Consider the following 21,181-nt stretch of genomic DNA (forward strand, 5'->3'; position numbering starts at 1 on the left):
TACAAAAATAATGTCAAGCCTTGGTTTTTAAAGCACTGCAGCAAAAATGAAAAGTGGTAGTAAAGAATGAGGTCATGCCCAAAATGTGTGATCCAGAGACTGCCAGCAGTTTCCTTTTCTGCCCGCTGAGCATTTGGGATCGCGTCTTCACTGAAACTACTGAAACAGTGTTCTGAAAGAGGTCCAGGAAACATCATCTAGTTTGTTTTAGAAATTTCTTGCTAAACTAAACATTTTTACACGGAACACATACTGCCCTTTGTCTTCATTTACCCTAATGTTTACAAATAATTATTTGGTATCAATTGTATGACTGGTCACTTAGTGAATTGACTAACAACTCAGTGTATTGTTTTGAAAAGAACATGTGGGAAGCTCCGGTTTTCTTTAGAGGTTACCAATTTATAGATGACAGAAGGATGGAGTTTAACAATTCTGCAAACAACCAGGCATATTTTTATTATAAGCATATTAGTCCCACTGTAAACTGCTACAATATTACTCCACACTCCATAACAATGTGTGGTGCTGCAGCTTTTGTCTAGCAGTGACCTTTGTGTAGGCCCAGCGTTATGTCTTGCTAGAGCTCATTACAAGACTCCAGGTCCTTTGGCCTGATTTTCTAACAGGTAGTCAATGGGCCTGCTGATGTGATACTCGTAAGGGCTGTCTGAGATCTTGTGGAACTGGAAACCTGTTGTTTGAAAAACTTATTTTTTGGTTAAAGGTCCGTATATATGCATATATATATATTTAACACAAAGCTTCATTGCTGTGCTTAAGCATGAGAAGCAGGCAATGGTTTATAGATAGAAGCAGCAGTGGTGTTTTTTTTTCTTTTTTTCCATCTTGCAGCATCTTTATTTTCAGCATTCAATCTAAGTATGAAGCCCAGTAAGTTCCCTGATCTTGAAGTTATTTCCTGAGAAGTAGTGGTAGTTTCAAGTTATGATTTGTTCCAAGAACTCAGTAAAATAGAGATTCCTCTATGAAATGGCCAGGCTTTAAAGCAGTTTTTGCATTGCAAGACAATCTGTTGTTCACTCAGAGTAAACAGTGTAATTTCTCACTGAGTGCTCTAGGTATGTTAGCATCACTTATGTTTTTCCAGGCAGGGGTTTGATAGGAATGTAGTCTATAAAAAGTCTGGTCTGATTTCTGAATTAATCTTCCACAACATAAACGTTTTTAGTAGCCTTAAATAGAAGGGGGGGAGGGGGAAGACACAATTGTTTACTTTTTAAGATAAGGGCACTTATTTACAAGAGACGTAAGAACAGATTCTCATGGCATTCATTATAGGGGCTCACTTAAATGTACACATTTTTTACAGGAAAAATGTGTGGAGGACATTATATGCTTTTATGTTAATTTACAGCATTCTGAATCCCAAAATGAACCCTGGTATCGACGCACTGCACATTCCTTGGTTTCTTTGGATGCCAGTTCTTGTTAGTCTAGGAGGGATTATATTGAGTTTCATTTGTTCTTTAGTAATATTTACATTACTGTGCTGTCCAGAGGCCCTGATCAGGATAGTTCTGTTTTGCTAGGCACTGCACAGATATCCAGATAGTCTTAACCCTAAAATAAGCTAGAAAATACAGAAATGTAACATTAAACACGGATTTTTCTGTCTCAAGTCCTTTACGCCACAGTTTTGCGGGTCACTGTCACACCTGAAGCCATGGTAATAGTTTGAGCTACCTATAGAACCATGCTATCACCGGACACTTGCACAGGCTTTACTTGACAGTATAGAGTATGTGATCCTCCGTGATAAGTGTTTGTTGAGTGTAAGATTGTCGTTGTGTGCCTGGGAGTGCCTGTTCTTAGCTTAAAGTGGAAATCTACTTCTCAGACTGGTCCGGAGTCAGCTGTGCTTGTAGTCCTGGCTGTGGTATGTCCCAGAGAGCCTGGCTGGGCTTGGTTGCCTAAGAGGCTTCCCTTTGGGACTGCAGCTGGTGTTGATGTGTGTTGACTTAAAACTCTGTAGATGATTTGGTGTAGGTTTGTTTTGTTCTTGTTGTTTGGTTTGGTGTTTATAAAAGTAAGGAAAAAAAATTACAACATGAAAAAATAGGTTTTATTATACAGCGGCAGTTGTGGTTTTAGCTAACTTTGGTAGGCCTAGGTTATTCCCAGTTCTTGGTTTCTGGGAACTAAGTTTGTTTTCCTCCCAGCATTCTGCTTCACTTTCTTCAGTGATTGCCTGTTTAGTACAATTTTGGTTTTTTTAGCAGCTCTGAAACCTTATAAAATCAGTTCACATTGATGAATAGAGGCTTCTAGGTATTATTCTATTACACAAGCTTGCAGGCCATTTTTCTCGTCGTGTTTTCTCTTAAAAATATATTAAAAAAACCAAATCAAAACAAAGTCCATAAGGTTTACTCAAGCACAGGAGATGGATGTAGACTAATATTGTAGTTTTCTGTCCTGTTATCATTGTCAGTTGGCCTGCAGAACTGCTCCCAATATGATCAGGTCCATAAAACACTTGAGATACTGGAGTGCTTTACTGTTTGTATAGCTTCAGGATAGCCCTGAATTTGGATGCTGAAGATGCTTAACCTGACTTCTTGTCGCATAATTCCGGCATTTAGGAAGTACAAAGGGTAGACTTAGAGGTTGAGTCAGGCTGTGTTTACCTTGAGGTAGGTAAGAAATTGGAGTATTCCCAAACATTGCAGCATTCAGTTTGTTCTTTGGGATCTGGAGAGGACAAATATTTTATGCTGTGAATATTCATGTGTTATTTTAGATATAGAGTATATGTTATAGTAAGATTATTACAAATATTGCATAATTAACATCACTTGGTCTACAAGAGCTGCTGTCACTTGTTCAGTCGTTGCCTCTAAGCTTCAGTGTTGATTATTTGACGACTACTAGTGTTCTAGTGTTTTGTGCAGATCCAGTGTTTCATTTGTCTGTTTGATGATTCCTCTTGTGCAAAACTGTAAAACAGTTGCCTCTGTTGCATGGCTTTTGGGGGTGGAGAGGGGCTTTTATTAAAGATTCATGTTTTCTTTCCACTTACATGATACTTCCATGTTGAGAACCTCTGCAGAGACTCTATGGAGGAGTTATTGGGGTAACTGCCAAACTTTATGACCCTAATCTAAATCTTTACTGTCTCCTGTTGAAGAAACAAAGCTCAATTGTTTATAAAACTTAAATTCAGTAAGTGTTTCATGTTTATTGATCCTTTTTAAGGGGATGAGCAGCCAGACTTAAAGGAAAATGAAAATAACTTTTCCTTTATAGCAGTATTGCCAAATTGCAATTATCATGGACTGTGGTGAAGTGCTACTCCAAATGAATCAGAGTAACCAGAGGGAAAAAAAAAATTGGAGGAACTTGTATCCTGTCTAACTGTGAGCTTTCTGAAGTAAAAGGGAAGGTGACACTAAGATAAAATTGTTTTAACTTGTTTGTAACTGTAAAGCAGTTGAAGGAAAAACTCTGTGACTTTAATAGCTAAAAGGCTTCTATTTTTAGAAAGATATTTCGGCTTTTGTTCTGTACAATGGTTTTGGTTATTTGATGTGATCAGAAATGATTTTGTCCTGAAACTTTTCCCGTTCAGGCTGCTGAAGACTGGTTCTTTCTCATTGCTCAAGCCGCTTGATCACTGATGCTGAAGATTAGTTTACGTAAATCCCATTCTGCTGAGTTTTGTTGCGAGTTATGTACTGTTGACATGTATTTACTGATCTTTCTCTTTGTGTACAGGGAAATCTTATGTGGGATAAGTACATGCTTACAATATCCTTAAAGCTTAAGTGAGCCATGGAAGCGAACATCCTTACACTTCTTACCACATGTAATAATATTAAGGAAATTCATTCCTTTAATTGTAGTAGAGATTCTAAAATTTTATGCTGCAGATGCTCTCAGCCTTCCTAGTAAGGGGCCTGCACAGACTCTACAGTTATATTCGTGCTTATTTATGTGAATAACTTTAAGGAAAGATCAAGAAAGAAAGAAAAAGATCCCTTGCTTTATTTGATTTGTTTCTTAAAAAAGATATTTGACTAGTGTAGAACTTGAAGTCATCTTGTTTCCCGTGTAGGAAAACTTCCCATTGGATTCCCCTCCACCCCCCCATACCTTTTGGTGCTGTATTGCTTTTCCTCTGTAAGGGTAGTTTCCAAGTTATGGAAGTCCCAAGCAATTTCTGAGACATGTCCAAGCTGATGTGTTTTAGGCTGTCCTGGATGTTGTCAGTGTCAGTTCCTTAGAGAGACTAGCTGTTGTAACTGTCCTTAGATGCTCAGGTAATGTGGAGCGTTACAGGGCATTGTCAGTAAGAGGGTGCTTGGGCTAGAAATTCTGAGCTGTGGTTGAAGGGGCAGTACCTTGGAGAGCAGACACTGGCCCTGTTTCCCTCTGCCTGCCTTGGAGGTGATGCCCTGGCTTTTGGAGGACCAAAGGTTTTGTCTTCCGTGGAGGGACTTGCATGGCTTCAGGGGATTATGAGACTCGCCCTTTCTTTTAATTTGTAGAATTCCTTTCTTTTTCTTCCTTGTTAAAAAGTAAAATATATTTCTTCATTGTTAATACTGACTTTCCGCTTTGTGGCTTTTAATTCCTTGCTACTTTGCTTTTTCTGTGTCACTGCAGTTTGCTTCTGTCTTCCTGTGTTCAAGTAACATTGAATCAGAAAAGCAGATCTTGCTTTCTGGAATCATGTTCTGTGGAAAAGTGTTGAGCAGCCTGCAATTTGGCATTTTAGAGATTGGAAGGGGAAAAGCAGTGTTTACTACTTAGTTCCTTTTACTTCTTGTATTTTCTTCTTTGAGTATTTAGTTTCATGTAAATACTCCTGTACCTCGTCTTTCTTGCAACTCTTCTGCTAGCTTTCAAAGTTGTTATTTTTCTGTGCTCATGATTTTTTCCATTTCTCAGTTTCCGTTCTGCTTACCCATATGCTCTTTCTGCTCTTCCCTCTATCCTCCACCCTGCTTAATTCTTCAGTGTGGCTGTATGTATAGTTCTGTGTCTTCATATGGAAGCCTGTTAAAGGAAACAGTAATAATAGATTCCCCCCCACCCCGCCCCAGTATTCTCTTAATGACTGTTCAGGTCTGATTCAGAAAAGATGAGAAATATCACAGTCAGAAATTGCCTGTGGATGATAACAGTGCTACATTGGTGTTTTGGTGCTTCTAACAAGTTATGTTTAGTCTCCCACTGTACAGAACAGAGTTTCTTAGTAAGGGAGAGAAAAGTTCTCTGTATAGAATGGCTTTTATGATCTACTTTTAAAAAAATTTTTTTTATTCCTTTTCTTAATGTAGCTCATCTGTTAGTTTTACCAGCTCAGGTAGCTAATAAGTAAGGCTTTTTCCAGGCTAAGCTACGCACTTATAGTTGTCAGGATGCTGGGACAATGTGAAAAATAATCTTAGCATCTTCAGGAGCAAGTGGTTGTGGTGATTATTCAGTGCTGCTTATACTAATAGCATGCTGCAATTAAATATAGTTATGGCCATTTAATTTCTGTTGTTTAAGCATATGTTGGGGTAATTTCTTTTTTTCATTTTGTGTAGCAAATTGGCAGTTTGTAGGATCTAATCAAGAGGTGAGAAGCCATTCTTTTCACTTTCTTCCTTTCCTTGTATGGGAATTGATTTGCAATCTGAATGCTAAACATGGACATGCAACTGTGAGGATCTTTGTGGTTTTCTTACCAGCTGGTAAAAATACCCAACTTACTTGTAGTTTTACAAAGTTTTACTTCTGGAATTTTCCAGAAGTGGCATGTATGGTGAAAGGTGCACTTCTTGAGGAAATCTGGTGCAAATGCATTACAGCTATATGCATATGTATAGAACTCCTCTGGGAGATTTAGCGCTGGAACAACTGGTTGAAGAAGTTGAAACTTGTCAGAAAAAGTCCTTGTAGAAAAAGCGCCTTTGAGTGTTGACCTTTATTTAGCTAATTTGTAGAAGGTCTGTAAATATGACTTCAAAACATGTGACAATTGGGGCACAATTTCTAGATCAGCCTCCATGCACATCATCAGTTCCCATCTAGGAAGCGAGTTGCAAAGCTTTTTTGCCTCTTTTCACACCAGATTGAAGAAGCCTCCAATTCATTGCACCATTTTTTTAGTTGACTTCCACTTGAGACTTTTTAATTTATGTAATTGTATACAGAAACAGGGAAAAGTTTAGGATGAAAACTAAAGCAAAGCAGGGCACTGTGGCCTTAAATATGTTAGCCAAAAGGCTTACTATATACACTGCTCTTAGCTACTGTATAGATTCCTTAACAGCTGAGATTGTGCTGCTTCCATACCTGCTGTGCTGATGTGCAGGCAAGGCTGATTTTTTGTAGTTGCTTTTTGGCAGATTCATGAGGAATAACTAAAGCCCTGGAGCATTCTGCAAGCCTTGAAAAAAATTGGGTGGTTGTTTTTTTTCTCTTCCTTCTTCCAGCTATAGAAGTACATCACACTTAATTTCTTACTTTGTGTAAAACTAGTGCCCTCAAAACATGAAGTATTTCTCTATACTTACAAGAGTAGAAGTCCTGCTTTTTAAGCTGCAAGTGGATTTTTCTTGAGAAGGTAGTCTGTTGCCTTTTACGTGTTGCTCTGTAACAAATCATGGGTACCAGAAGTGTACAAATTGCATGGTATTAGTGTGTGTGCTTCATGCTGTGTTGTGCAACACTCATTGTCTTCATCTCTCTGTTGTGTTTCTCACTCATTTTGGGGGGGACTTGATAATTTTTAATGAGAGCTTAATTTCATTTTCAGGAAACGGTCAGTTGCCTGTTTCTTAATCTGTGACATGTAACTATTAAATTCTTCCTAACTTAAGTTACAATATAAACCCCTTTGTTTTCATCACTAGTGAAATTATTTTTTTAAAGGTGTGTGAACTGAAAAACTAGTATTTTTTCAGAGTCGTCCTCTGCCAACAGTCTCTGTTTTTTGCAAATCTTGTGATCAGTTTTCATTCTAAACTCCCTGGGCATCAACAAAACTGACAGTGCTTTCACTTCTGTACTCTTTCTGCTTGGAGAAGCTATGAACAGCGCTGGGAGTGGACAATGGCATGTTTGCAAGGGAGGATAACTCCAGAAAAGCTGTAGAAGGGCTGGAATATCAAAATCTACTGGGGAATTTGGGAAATGGTCTGTCTGTGAAAGGCTTACATAGTACAGTTTACGCCACTCTTCAGTCACCTGGTATTTTGGACAGGAGGCGTATGGTGGAATTACATTCTAGGCTAGCAGTCATCAGTTGACACAAGAGTCTGAACGACTTTAGTTTCTCCTTCTTGGAACTAGTATAGGATAGCACTGGGGAGTGTGAGCTCGAAAGCTGGATTAAAGTAAGTTATTTTGCTTGGTTTAAGGATGTTCAATGCAGTAAATTCTTCGCTGCATTGACCAGTCTGACTTCTTTCACAGTTAGGAATACACTATTGCTAGTTTACTTATGGTTGAACTAGTTTGTTTTTTTGTTTTTTTTTTTTTTTTTTCTCTGAGGTACTTTTTTTCTTAATCTTTGAAATTAAACTTTTACCACAAAGTATTTTACATCATAAGTCTTGATGCTTGATCTGCTGATGTAATATTTAAAGTAGATGCAGTCTGATCAAGTTGATCAGATTTGAGATCAATTTTCATCACTGTCTTGGAAACTCGTTAAGTCTTAACAACAGTGCCAGTTTGAATCTTTCCAGAATGAGTTGGCTTTGTACATTGTGTTTAGCCATAGTTACAGATACTGACCCCTGTGCGCTTGCTGATAATGTGACTAGCAAAATATTCGTTTATATCAAAATGACATCTGTAAATATGCCTTCTGATTGGGGGGGATGCTTGTCATGGAACTTAACTGCAGTCTTGGAGATATTTTTATAGGCCATAGACATTGCCTTTAGCCATCTCTTACTTCTTTCAGTCTACTAGCTTTCAGAAAAAAAAAATTATATAATTATGCTTTAGCCAACAAATTACTGAATACACCATGTGTTTCGGTGAATTATTAAATACAGATTATCTAGCAAAAGTGAGTGCAAAATTTGAGCATATGTTTGAAAGTCGAGAGAGAATGCAACTTTGCTGCTTGCCTATCCTTTCTCAGCATTCTCAATATTTTACTCTCTTTTTTAAGCGAGGGTTGCTTGTGTCTGTGTTGATGAAAACAAATAATGTCTTGGAGTTCAAATGCTCAGCAAGCTCTTCTTGGGCTCTCAACGCACTGTTTAAAGCTCCGTTTAGTATAATGACCCATTGCTCATTTATCTACATTACCTCCTTGTTTAAGCAGGCTCAAATATACTTTGTAAGGAATAAATTAATCATATTTGCCTGTCATAAATTTTGTCCCTAAAACCTGGAGCACAGTCATTAGGGGCTTTTGTTATAAATCTACTGGTAATATGTTGCTTCTTACTGTCTGTGGTGGCTCAGTCATGGGCCTTTTCTTTCTGGTTGTGGGAGAAAAGCTGTTGTTGTTTTCTGTAACTGATTCATAGTGTGCCAAGTAGTACAGCTGAACTAATTTGCAAGGTTCTCTCTTGAAAATAGAATGCTTCCTGGAGTATGTATTTTAATTTTTGCATTCCTTGCTACTTTTAATTAAGACTGATAGAAAACCTCTTTAGCTTTTGAAATCTTGTTCATGCAATGAAATCTTTGTTCTACTTACAAAATAGTTTGATAAACTTTGAGTTGTATGTTTTCACCTTTAAGTAGTATTTTTTAAAAGTTCAGAGCTGGAGTATTTAAAGAAAAATAATTAAAACCCAGAGACATTCAAGTAGTGATGCATTGTTTTTGAAGTTAATATGTTAAAAGGAAATAATGCAAGTACTCTGTTTTAAACTGAAGGTAAGCAATCCTTTATCAAAGCAGTAGTTTCAGCATTGGCAATGTCAACCCTAGCTTTGGAAATTTACCTTGCGGTAATTAGTGATATGCTAGGATATTCTGGTTTTATGCAGTGCTTGTCCAATCCTGAATTGATTCCTTAAGAAACTTTTATTGGCCATTGTCAAAATATTATGATGGGCAGCCTGACTCTCTGCATCTAGTATGCATTTTGGTGATGTCAAGCAGATTTGGTTGTATGGAAATACTACTTAAATTGAGCTGATTTTTTTTTATTAAAAGAGGAACTGTAGCAACTTCATATTAAAGATGAAAACGCAGTCTTCCCAGAATTGTAATGTTTTATCTTGGAGTCAAAGACAATTTACAATACTGAGTTAAAACAGGACTCTGATATTTTTTTTTTTTTTTTTTTTTAAATGCCAGTGAGTGGCACATATGCTTTGAAATTGCTTTATAGTTTTTTTTCCTTAGTATATGTAACTTCCCTTTCCCTGGAGAGGGAGGGCTGCAATATCTTTGCTGCTGAAAATCCCAAGATAACAGAAGCATTAGGAGGTACAGTGCAAAGATACTATAGATCTTTTCATAGAAGCCTTACATCTGACATGACTAACATTGAACCAGAGCTGATAAACCCTTCTGGACCCAGGCTCACCCATGCTGTACTGCCAGACTGCTGCTCCTCTCACTCAGGCTTCCATGGAAATGCAACAGCTTGGACATCACACCAGTCTTGAGCAGGCTTTGTGCGCTCCTGCTGTGTAGTGTTGGGGTCAGTGAGCCCTTTCAGAAGCTGAGGCGTTGAAAAGGACAATGCTGAGACTCCTGGTGGGTCTTCTTGGGCCAGCAAAGCCAGAGCAATATGCAGTTTGTCCCATTTTATTCCATTCACAGCCAGATAATCCACAAGCTGATCTTATACTGCTTCCCACTAGTGTTTGATCAAAAAAGCCATGTCTACATTACACAGTATTTAACTGAGGCAAGCTCATTCTGCTCCTTAAGTGTTTGCTAGTAGTCTTATACTTGCCTGTATCTTTGCCACTCTGTGCTGGATGTGATGCTGCTTCTTCTCCCGCCATTGGCATGACCCAACCTGAATTGTGTATTTCACATTCCCATCTAGTCCAGATCAAATTTCTGCTGCTAGATAGTACTGCATGGATTGAGTATTTGTGAACTTTGTACTGTGGCAAACTGTGTGGGAACAGTGTGAGTTTATACAGCGTAGTAACTTAGGCTTTGCTTTGTCTGAAAGTTGCAATGCTACTTCTGGACCTGAACTTGTTAATGAAGCAGCACAATTGTGTTTTGTGTTTGAGATGGTATATCTAAGAGTTTAATCAGATTATAATTCATCTGGGTAGTTCTGGGTAGAATAAACTCCAGTGTTCTAGGTAAATTATCAGCTGATAATTGAGATTTGACCTCATTCAAAATAATTTCATGTGGAACTGTTCTCCTTGGAAGCAGTTGCTGTGGCATGTTCTCTTTGGGAAGGTGAAAGTCATAAGATGCTCTTAATAAGGACAATTGTTGGCTTAGGCAGATGTCTACGGCCATTCTACAGGGGGCATTTTAACCCAAAGCAATTGTGACCTAGCATGCTGAAAACTTTAGGATGGCGTCACTTTTGAAAGATGACAATTCTTAAATTTCACACAGCTTTTCAGAGTCAGCTTCTTCATTTTTGCTCTAGACTGCATTAGCGTATTATAGTAAAAGGAAAATAGGTGTTGGAGAAGATGAGGGAGATAGGATGGAGAGGGACATGTAGAGACTCAGAGAGAACTTGGTGGTGTTTGCAGGGAAACAGGGAGATATATAAAGGTAGCAATTACCTAAGGTCAGCTGATTTGCTGTGTTCTGGTGAAGTTGTATCTTAGAAGTGCTGTCTAGCTGATTAACGTACCAATGCTTGTGCTACTCCTGGTTGTGTAACTATGCTATGCATTGGAATACTGAATTAAAACTCTTCAGGCCCTTCTGATCTCGTTGTGGCTATGAGGAATTATGCAGGTGCTGAATAACCAGCAGATGACTGATTTGGGGGATAGTTGGGGCACCTGGTGTAACTGCTTTTTCCTTACTCTTTTGCGTAGTTTCTGTATTTCCATTCATAAGAACACAGTATTGTTGAGACTTGCAAACCTTTGTCAGATTTGTTGAAATTGCTTTTATGTTCAAAAGTTTAAGTGTCTGACAGAGGCCAGTAACATGATCACAGTTTGTTTTTCTAAGGAAATAAGACTTTAAAAGGGTTTCTAATTCCTGTCTTTAAGCTATTATGTTGTCCCTTGTAACATTTGCTTTGTAATCTCTGTATATTTTGTAATCAAAAGCCTGCAGGAAAGCAATAGATTTATCAAGTTGGAATATTTATAAATATAAGAAATGTAGGGTTAGATTTAGACTTAAAATGAATTCAGGTGTGTTGTGGGAATGAAGGGGGGTGTAGTTATCCATAATGCTGTGCTGTAGTGATATGATAAGGGTGGACATTGACAAGTCAGTATCATAAAGATAGCATAAAGGCACTCAGAAGCACCTTAACCATATGATTATGGAATTTTATTACTACAGTATTTTGGGTTACAGATCTGATTTTTCCTATGTTAACCTGGCATTTGAGCAATGTTTCTAATACTGAAGAATTAACTTGCTTTTTTTATTTGATAGTACATTCTGCAACAGTGTTTCAGCACTCTTTGGGTATGTGTATCTAGTCAGTATTCTGAGGCGCTTTTGTTTTGTGGAGACTGAGGAGTGGAAAGAAAGAAGACTTATTTTCCTCACTGAAAAGTTGTAGGGAAGCTTGGACAGTTAAACTATTGCCACTGAACTTCAAGTTGACACTGTCCTTTTAGATACTTGTCAAAGATGGCTTTGTAAAGGTCTGGAAGTCTGGTGAATCAAGCTAAGGCAATCATGAATTCTTAATAACAAAAAAGGAGTAATTCTAACAGATAAAAGTAGAAAGGGAATGGGAGACACTAAACTCTGTGGCCATGATCTTACTTCCTTTTGATCATAAAAAGAAAGAACCCCCCTACAAATAACAGAAAACATCTCAATGCATAAAAAAATTAATGTGCTGGTTCTCTGTGTGAACAAAGGTACTTAAACAGAAGATCATGTATATATTCCTTTCAAGATTAGTATTAATGTCCCTAATACTATTTCCTTTAGTGTATGGCTCTTGTTTCCTTTATTCTGTTTCAGGGAACAATTTCTGAGAATAATGTCCATTTTGAAAGTGATCTAGTCTTTCCTATGAGAAGCTGATATCAGATGAGGCTTGGGGGAGGAGGGGGAGGGAGCAGAATCTGTATGCAACTGTACCTCATTACAGTTTTGAATATGTAGAAATTACAGTTATATATATTAAGGAGTTTTCTATTGTTTACTTTTTACTATATTATGTTTCTGGAAGTAGAGAAAGTATACTTTAAAAATTGATTGGTTTTACTTGCCATTTGATTTTGTACTTAGTGTGATAAGTGACCTTTGGATATAAGATATTCCTCACAAGTCTAGCATGATAGTTGTCCTTGAGGTCTAATTACAGTCTGTTCCTCTAGCTCTGAAGTTCTTACTAAAAATGCACTTATGATCTGAGCTTCGTTTGTTCACATTTGAAGTTATATTGCCCCCTTCTTTGCAGTTGATTTATATTTTTCTTATCTTCTGTAATTTTCTTGGTTTAGTAGCTTTATTAATAGTTTTTTTTTCTCAGCTTGGGAGATCATGTTGTTTCTAGTACTATAATACACTTTTGACAAATCACCCTTTTGTGGAAGATTAGGTAAATTACCCAAGTTTTCATTTAAAGCTAGCCAAGTAAAATGGGAGACTGGGGAAACAGCAAGGAAATACTCTTTTTTCTGAAATGTTTTAAATTTTTACTTTGACCATCGTGTGTTTTGGCTTCTTGCCAGTTATGCGAATAAACAATTACATTTTAAGTATGGCTGATTTATTTTTTTTTTAAAGAACATCTGATAACTTATACAGTAGAAGATGTTAAAAAAATCAAATAATAATTACTACTTTGGGTTAGTTAAGCAGCTCAGCTCTTTCTTGTATGGTGTTACTGTGACAAAACATCTCTAAACCATCTTGTAAAGATTTGGTGAAATAAGACATTGCAAGTATGCAGAAAGACCCCATTTCCTACATTATATTTGTAGAATATATTTAGCTGAATTTACCTACATACTAGTCTGTCTTCTTTCTGCTGGTTTGTTCTGTCTTGGATGGATCTGTTTGAGGCCTTCACCATTCTGTTTTTTCCATACTCTAATAGTAACCATCTCTTCAGTTTCTTTGCCTATAGATGAGCAGTATTAGGGTGAAGTTACTCCAGATGGGGTGGGACAATTTTACATCTGCAGTCATGACAGAGGTGTTTATTTCTCTCAGCCTTACACTCCTTATGCTTTCCTTCCCAGCTCCCCCTGCTTACATAGCTGCCACTCTGAGTATTCAGTGGCTTGCAAAGCCAACAAAAATGTGGATAGTTTTCAGTTAGATTGGTAAGTTGGATTTGCTCAGTTCCCAGTCTAGCTCTCTGGGCTCCTGCAGGAGCACTAATGGTTGTTGAAATGTATGGCTATGGATGCTGTTAGTAGTGTGGACTTAAACTGAGTTATGTTGATTTTGAAATTGGATCTAGCGCAGGACAAAGGTGTTTGTGTGCATGGAAAGTAAGAGGAAAAAGGAAGGACTGGAGGGTGGGAAGGTCTAAGGCTTTAACTGAGGAGAAAAATTTGCTAGAGCAGTTTTAAGGAAGGAAAAGAAAGCTGAGTCCAGAGCTCAGGAGTAAATTAGGGAAGGCATCTCTAACATTGCTAGCTTGTGAGTGCCTGGAGAAAGAAGCAGCTACTGGAGCCAGGGGTGGAGGAGCTGAGCCTAGGATTAGAGTGCCACTGCTGAGAGAGATACTAATAGATCATGGAATGACTGGCTGTACAGCTCTGGAGCACATATTATCAATTCTTATTGATGAGAGCACACAAGCTGCCACTTCAGTGTGCTTCAGATGCTCTCAGAGCACATAGGTATGCCTTAGTGCATCTCGTGGGAATCACTGTCTTAGGTATGAAACTAGGGGAAAGTCTTATCCACCAAATCAATTTGCAAGAAGGAGGCTTGTCACAGTAAAAGTTTTTGAAAAAGTTTGATGTGATTGTTACTGTTGGGTTTGAAACACTGGAAGTGTGAGAGACTGGGGAGACAGCAGATTAAGGAGGATCTAAGGCATGCAGTATGCTTGAATATGGGAGAGAATAAAAGGACGTGCTTCATTTACAAGTGGACGAGCCTGTTTTAACTACTGGTCTGTTTAAGGTAGAAGAAAACTAGTTTGAAAGGAGAGACATCAATTGGAAGTGAAATCATATGCAGCAAGGGTGTCCTTACAGAACTGACTGAAATCAACAAATGTGCAGGAATGATGAGTGTGTTTGTTCCTATTGCTCTTCTGTTTGTACTTTTTTCAATTAAAAAAATACTAGAAAGGCTTCATAACCAATTGTTGCAGTACTTCAAGCTGCATGTGTCCCTAAGGAGAGGTACTGTAAATCAAGAGTATCCACAAAGTTGATACTCAGAATCAGGAACTCGAAAGCCTAAGATTTAAATTTTCCTTGTGAGGACATAAATTAGTTGAGCTGAAAAACATCGTTTCTGCTAAGGAGCAAAAGAGAGCTTCAACTAAGGTCCAGTAGGAGAAGCCCTGCCAGATGTGTGACTGCCCTTTTGGTAGTGGCACAGACTTTAGATCGGCTCAGTTGGAAAACTGCAGCCTCAGTGTGGTTGCTCCTGTTTTGAGCTTCCTGAGTATTTTCAGGAACAAGAACATTATTTCTAGGTACAGAAAACAAAAGGGAAATCATGTATGTAGCCACTGTATTAATTAGCAATGATTAGTAAATAAGACCAGTTGAAGTTGGTCTACATGTGAGATGTAGAATGCATAAACAGGAAAGTAACAGGTTTCTCCGACTAGTGCATATACCTCCCTATTTTTTTGACCTGGGGCATAAGCTTCGGTATTTCCATAACTTCTACATTCTGTATGCTTTATGTGGCAATTGTAGCTTTTAAGGGACCAGTTTTCTTCACTTTCAGTTCTTAAGTTTTTCTTAACCACATAGAGGGAAATTTGGGACCATTTTAAACTATTGCAGTGAAAAGGCTGCTCTGGAAGTTAGGAGTTACTGTCCTACTTGTTAGAGTGTGTGGTTTTTAAGTAGGCTGATGTGGGGACGAAGGAAGTTTTATAAATGTATATGTAAGATCCTACAAATTAGAATTAAGTTTGTTGCTACTAAATTGTTGTCAGCAGTTTTTGTGTCAAGTTTGAAGCAATTCATCTTAATGAAAAAGAAAAAAATGCTCACAAAATTCGGAAAATGAAGGTTTTATGAACCTTTTATGCTGGGCAAGTCTTTTTTAAGATACTATCTATAGTTAAGGATGTGTCTTTTGCAGTAAGCTTGACCTAAATTGTTTGACAGAGTTGTTAGTTTCTTCAGCGCTGTGCTTTGGCCTGAAGAGAGTCAAGTGTCATGGTAATTTGCAGTGTTTAAAATAAAAAGTAGTATCAAGTGATACCCGTCTTTTAGTCTGTTTGTCAATTTTGTACTTTGTCCAGTGTTATGTAGGAATCTTTAAAGCCTTCTAGGAGTGAGACAGAAAAGTGATTTTTAAAGTTTAATGGTATCCTATTGAGAGGCTGCTTTTTGTGTATTTTTATATTTGTGTGTGCATATATATGAAAATATGTATGTATATGATGTATGTGCATATGTAATGTCCTTATTTCAAAGAAGTCATAAGTATTTGTTTTGTGTGATTGTTCTCTGAAGTGGTATTCTTCTGAACTTTACTTTCTGATCGGTGCCAGCAGACTTTAATTAGCTTTAGTTTTTGGAAACCTGTATTCATAGGACCTTGCAAGGCTGAGGCTGGAAAAGAGGTTGAGGTAGGGATTCTGAAGAGCTTGCCTCAGAGAACCTTTCCCACAAAGCTTGCTTGTGAAGTAGATTTGTGAGCATGTAATACTCAATTTCATGTGAAACGAATACTTGTTTTTGTTATAAATGAAATGGCCAACTTAAAAGGAATGCTGACATTCTCAGTTTGTGTAGCAATTAGATAGTTATAGAAGTGTATGGAAATTTAGGACATGGAGGAAATGAGAATTGTGCTTTGATAGTTGGGGAAAGGTATCTGGCTGGTAGACAGAATTGCAGTGCCCCAATATATAATCGTTTGATGCGTAAGTAAAGATGTGGACTACTACTGATGTTTGGTTTATTACAGCCTATAAACATTTTTTAGATAGAAGTGGGACATTTGATAATACCTCATTGAAATATTTGGGTTTTGAATTTGGTACATAACTGTTCTGGTTTCCGGCTGTAATAAATGTGGTAAGCGTTTATCATTTTGCAAATTAGTGATTCATAATGGTTAAATGTCATTATAGACATGTCTATATTTGAAAGTAATAATCATCAATTTAGCTAGTCTGAAATAACTTTATACATACACTACACGTTGTTCTTATCTTGCTAGTTTTGTTGTGTTGTGGTTTTTTTGTGTTGTTTTTTTTTTTTTTCCCCTATCTTTAGCTGATCAGGAAAAGGAAGTTAAGGTCTCATGGTCATCTCAAAATGCAGACTTGTAAAATTGGGGGTGGAGTGTGCCTGGTTAATGAGTAAGATTGTTGAGGAAGGTTCATATTTGAAAGTGCACATCAATCAGTCGTTCTCAGTGAAGCTTATGAAGAGTATTTCATAAGGAGAGGATTAGAAGAAGGGGCTGTTCTCAATCGCTAATTTTCACAACAGTATTCAAGAATACTGTGCAGTTTCTGTTTTCAAGTTAGTTGCATCTAAACCTTACCTGTGCTTACTGAAGAAAAAATTATGTAGATTTGGTTGAGGACTTCAGTTTCCAGTATGAAAATATATTTACAAAATATTTTTTTTTGTTTTTCATGCTATCAAAGATAATTTCTAATAAAAATAGAGCAATTGCACAGGGATATTTTTGCTACTAATATGTTTGGGTTTGTTTTCTTTAGTATCGGACATTGAAGGTGCTGATGGGTTGCAGCTCAGAAAGGAACATGCCCTCAAGATATTTGCTTACATCAATTCCTGGACACAAAGGTAATTTTGGATTGAGTTTGAGTGTTGATGTTACTGGATCATCTGGAGTAGGTTTCACTTCTTAAAAAATACGGTAGAGTGAATTAGAATGGGCAAGTTATTAATGTGTAGCTAAGTGATACTTGGACGGTAAAGGACATTTTACTACTTAGAAAATAAAAATAAACGTATTGCCCAGTGCATTTTGGGCAAAGCATATTTTGAATCTGATTGGCATTCTGGATGCTGTAATAATTGTGTAGCAATAAATAGCTATATTTCAGTTACAAATAATGTGTGTTGCTCCTTTAACATGAAATTTTCTGACCTTATTCTGTGGAGGCAGGGTAGGGTAAGAAGGATTTAAGAAAAGATCACTCTGGGGCCATCATGTTAAATTTTTCTCAATGTCCCAATACTCTGAGTCAAGATGACAAATGATTGCAGCCCATAGTTACTAAACTGATAAAGAAAATCCTTTGCCCATGGTTGTCTTAAATCAACTACATTATTACTTTTAATCTTTTATTTAAATTACTGTTGTTGTTGGGGTTTTTTTTTAAGGTACTTTTATCAGCTATTCTGCTTACCTCACAGCTACTTACTTTTTTCCAGCACAAGGAATTCTATGGATATTAGTTTTTAGGAAGAATCTACAGTAAGGATGTTTTGGAATTCAGTGTTCAGCAGTGGTCACAAGACCAAACTGAATTGTAAGAAATATTGGGAAAAGCATAGAGAATAAATTGGAAAACATTTTTCTGGCATTTAGAAGACTCCAAAAGAAAAAAAAAGGAATGTCACATTTTGAATACCTGCGAAAGTGGAATCCTCTCCTTCCTCATTCTGCCCAAGGAAGGCACTCAAAGCAAATTCATTATGTCCTGCAATATGCTATTAGACACAGAGAGGGAATTTTAAATCAAAATAAATAGCAGCAACAGAAACCAGAATCCTGTCATTTCTTGACAGGTCCTAGATCCCAAGTTTGTCTGAGAACAATTGCAGCCTAGTCATTTTCCAGGTCATCATCTGTTCAGAATTTTGTTCTGTTCAACAGCTGTAGCATGACAAGTCCAACCTGAAGAAAAAATAAAGACTGGATAATATTTAACTCTTTATTTTCTTCTGGTTTATTTTACCTTCTGTATGTATGGTTTCACACTATAAAAGAGTATGGAAAACAGTCCTTAACCTATTCAAAGCAGAGTCCAGCAAAGAGGACACAGGAAGGAATTTTACTTTACACTTTAATTTCATGTCCTGTTTCTAATCTGCCAAATGGGCTTTTGAGAGTTCTGCTTGTTGTTTTGTGCTTGAGGCCTTCCTTAAGAACTACTTTTTATTTTGTTGCCTATAGTTTAAATCTATGCTTTCCTTCAGAAGATCAGTTGGCAACTCAGCCTGAAGAATACCTTTTTATTCCATCTGTGTTTAGTGTTTCCATTTCGGTTTTCTTCTTGAAACTGTTAATGTTCAAAGAAGTCGTAGCATACTCATTTTTTCCCAGATATTTAATTTTTGGTGGAGCTCTTCTTCCTGTGAACACATTCAGATATATAAAGACTTAGAGGTTTTGCACATACCTCTATCGTGAAAATAAAATGTGCCTTTGCCCAATAGAGAATTCTCCAATATCGGTTGGCATTCAAATACAGCTGTGTGAGAAGTATTCACCAGACTTTTTGTTGTCATTGAGAATAATTTGTTACAGCCAAGTGGGGTAGTAATTTGTAGGCATAAGTGGTGGACCTATTGTACATAGTCTTCCCCAAGGATAAATGCTTGAGGATATGCTTGGTTTTGCCTGTAATTCATTGTTGTCATTTGTTAATATGAAAATACATTTACAATTAAATCATGGGAATCTATTTTTCAAATAGGCAAAGGCACACTCCACTTACACAATATTAAAAGGATTTTTCTTCCTGCACAGATGGAAAAAAAGGTTTTAGATGCTTCCATCACTATCTGTGCTGAAATTAGGGAATACTGAATGTTATCTTTCAGTCTAACCCACTGAAAAAAAAGAGCTGTGTTCAGAATGTCTGTGCCTTAAGAGCTGTAGCTTAAGGGCATATTTGTATTCCATCAAGAGAGGCAGCACCCTCTACCTGTCATAGTTCTGAGTTCTCTGTCTTTTTTTCTTACAAATTATAATTATTAAGCCCAGTTTCTAGATTAAATGCTATGCTTTGCCAAATAATTTTTTAACCACTTCTTACTGATGACTTCTTGCCCTATCTTTTGCCTGCTAATTCTCTCAGAAATGGTATGTGTAATTTTTATATTTTAGTATCTGAGAACTCTAGTCATGGATGGGAGTCCATTGTTCTCTGTGTAACAGGAGAAAGGTCTCTACTGAGCATAGCTACCAGTTTATACAGCAGTTATATTGTTTAGTAGAGTTTTGAGTGAGAAGGAGTTGAGCTCATCTCAAAGATTCTGTTACAAGCATGTAGCCTTTAATTTTAGTCTTCATTGAAGTCCCCTTGCTTATTGCTTGCTTTCTTCTCTACGGTCTCCAGGATTTAGATCCTTTTTAGGGGGATATCCTCCACCTTCTGTTCAGAATGAGGATGTTGCTTGTTTGTATGGAAGAAACAAATGTTCCCAGACAATAGGTTCTAGGGTATCGATCCTGGGGGGGGTTTATGCACCCAGAATCTCTTTGACATATATAGTTGTCCTTGCCCACAACTAGAGCTATATTACAGAGTTTTCTAGCTTGATGATCTGATTGATTTTTCTTATTATGTGGATAAAGGGATGGTGTATAGTCTTTCCCCTTCTTCTTTTTAGTTTACAGTCTGTCAGTAGATACTCAGAGGAATAATCTTAGCCTACAAAGTGAATAAAGTAATGAAGATACTTGATACTGCTTTTTCCCATATGGGTGAAGGGTACCAATGTGCATGGGGTTTCTATCCAAATACAGATAAAGCAAACAAGCTTAAATAGTCGATTAAAAATAAAATTATTTTGCAACCCTGTTGATTTAAAAATAACAATAATTAGTTCTTACACAGTTGACAAGCATGTCAGGTGGTTTATTGCAGTAAATATCAGTAGAGAAAAACCAAATGAGGAAATGGATTCAGGAACATACTGAAGAACATTGCTTCTGTAGTAGTATGGTGACCTTGCCCCTAAGATTTCTTTTGTATATTTTAGTCACAGTGGCAGCTGCTAAATGATAACAGGGACTTCATAGTTTTGGTAAGCATTTGGAAGTAATGGGATGTTCACAGGGTTTAAGGAAGGCTTTGTGACTCCCTCTTGCTGCTGGGTAGAGTCTGTTTCATTTGGATTTCCTTACTTTTACGGGTCTGTCAAATATTTTGTTGTCTAAAATATTTTAAAGTGAAGAGTTCTTTTGGTCAGTTACCTGTTCTGATACTTAAGGAATTTTTATTTTTATTTTTTTCTGTTTTCTTACAGACAATGTCTGTGCTGTTTCAAGGAGTATAAACATTTGGAGATCTTTAACCAAGTAGTATGCGCGCTTATTAACTTAGTGATTGCCCAAGTTCAAGCTCTGCGGGACCAGCTCTGTAAACATTGCACTATTAATATAGAGTCAACATGGCAAGATCAGAGTAATCATGCTGATGAGCCCCTGAATGTAGAAAGAGAGTCTCATGAAGAAGAAAGTGGAGAACGGCAAAAATCTGTAGAGAAAAAATTAGATTCTGCAAGAACTTGTATCCTGACAGAGGAGGAGTCTGCAAAGAACACTGATGCTTTTAGCTTATGGAGCACTGATGAGAAGGAAAAGTTGTTGCTGTGCGTGGCAAAAATCTTTCAGATTCAGTTTCCTCTGTACACTGCTTATAAGCATAATACTCATCCCACAATAGAGGTATATCTTATCTTTATGTGTATATTTAATTATTTTGTAACAGGTTATTTGTTCTCATTAATGAGTAGACTGTGCGTGTTTGGTGACAGTTGCTTTCACACAGGACGGGCAAATTCAGCTCTCCTGTTGACTTCAGTAGAAGTTTTCAGAGAAACTTTTAAAATGACACATACTCTTACACTTTCTTTAAAATGTGCTTAATTGTTATAGGTAATATATTGATAATTGTTGGATGGAACTGTATACTGAATTATTGTACTGTTTAAATAACAGGAAGGCAAAAAGGGGACTATAG

The 21,181-nt window shown here is 37.1% G+C and overlaps 1 protein-coding gene across 1 annotated transcript in view; it reads left to right on the forward strand.

Moving 5' to 3' along the window:
• USP34 (ubiquitin specific peptidase 34) overlaps positions 1-21,181 on the forward strand; it is a 141,479-nt gene that overhangs the window by 3,025 nt on the left and 117,273 nt on the right. Inside the window, exons 2-3 of the mRNA XM_069787621.1 lie at positions 16,958-17,045; positions 20,466-20,886. Coding sequence (XP_069643722.1) covers positions 16,958-17,045; positions 20,466-20,886 — 509 coding nt within the window. The remainder of the gene's footprint in view (positions 1-16,957; positions 17,046-20,465; positions 20,887-21,181) is intronic.

Source organism: Haliaeetus albicilla, chromosome 7 (genome assembly GCF_947461875.1).
Source record: "Haliaeetus albicilla chromosome 7, bHalAlb1.1, whole genome shotgun sequence".
In the NCBI taxonomy this organism is placed as follows: domain Eukaryota; kingdom Metazoa; phylum Chordata; class Aves; order Accipitriformes; family Accipitridae; genus Haliaeetus; species Haliaeetus albicilla.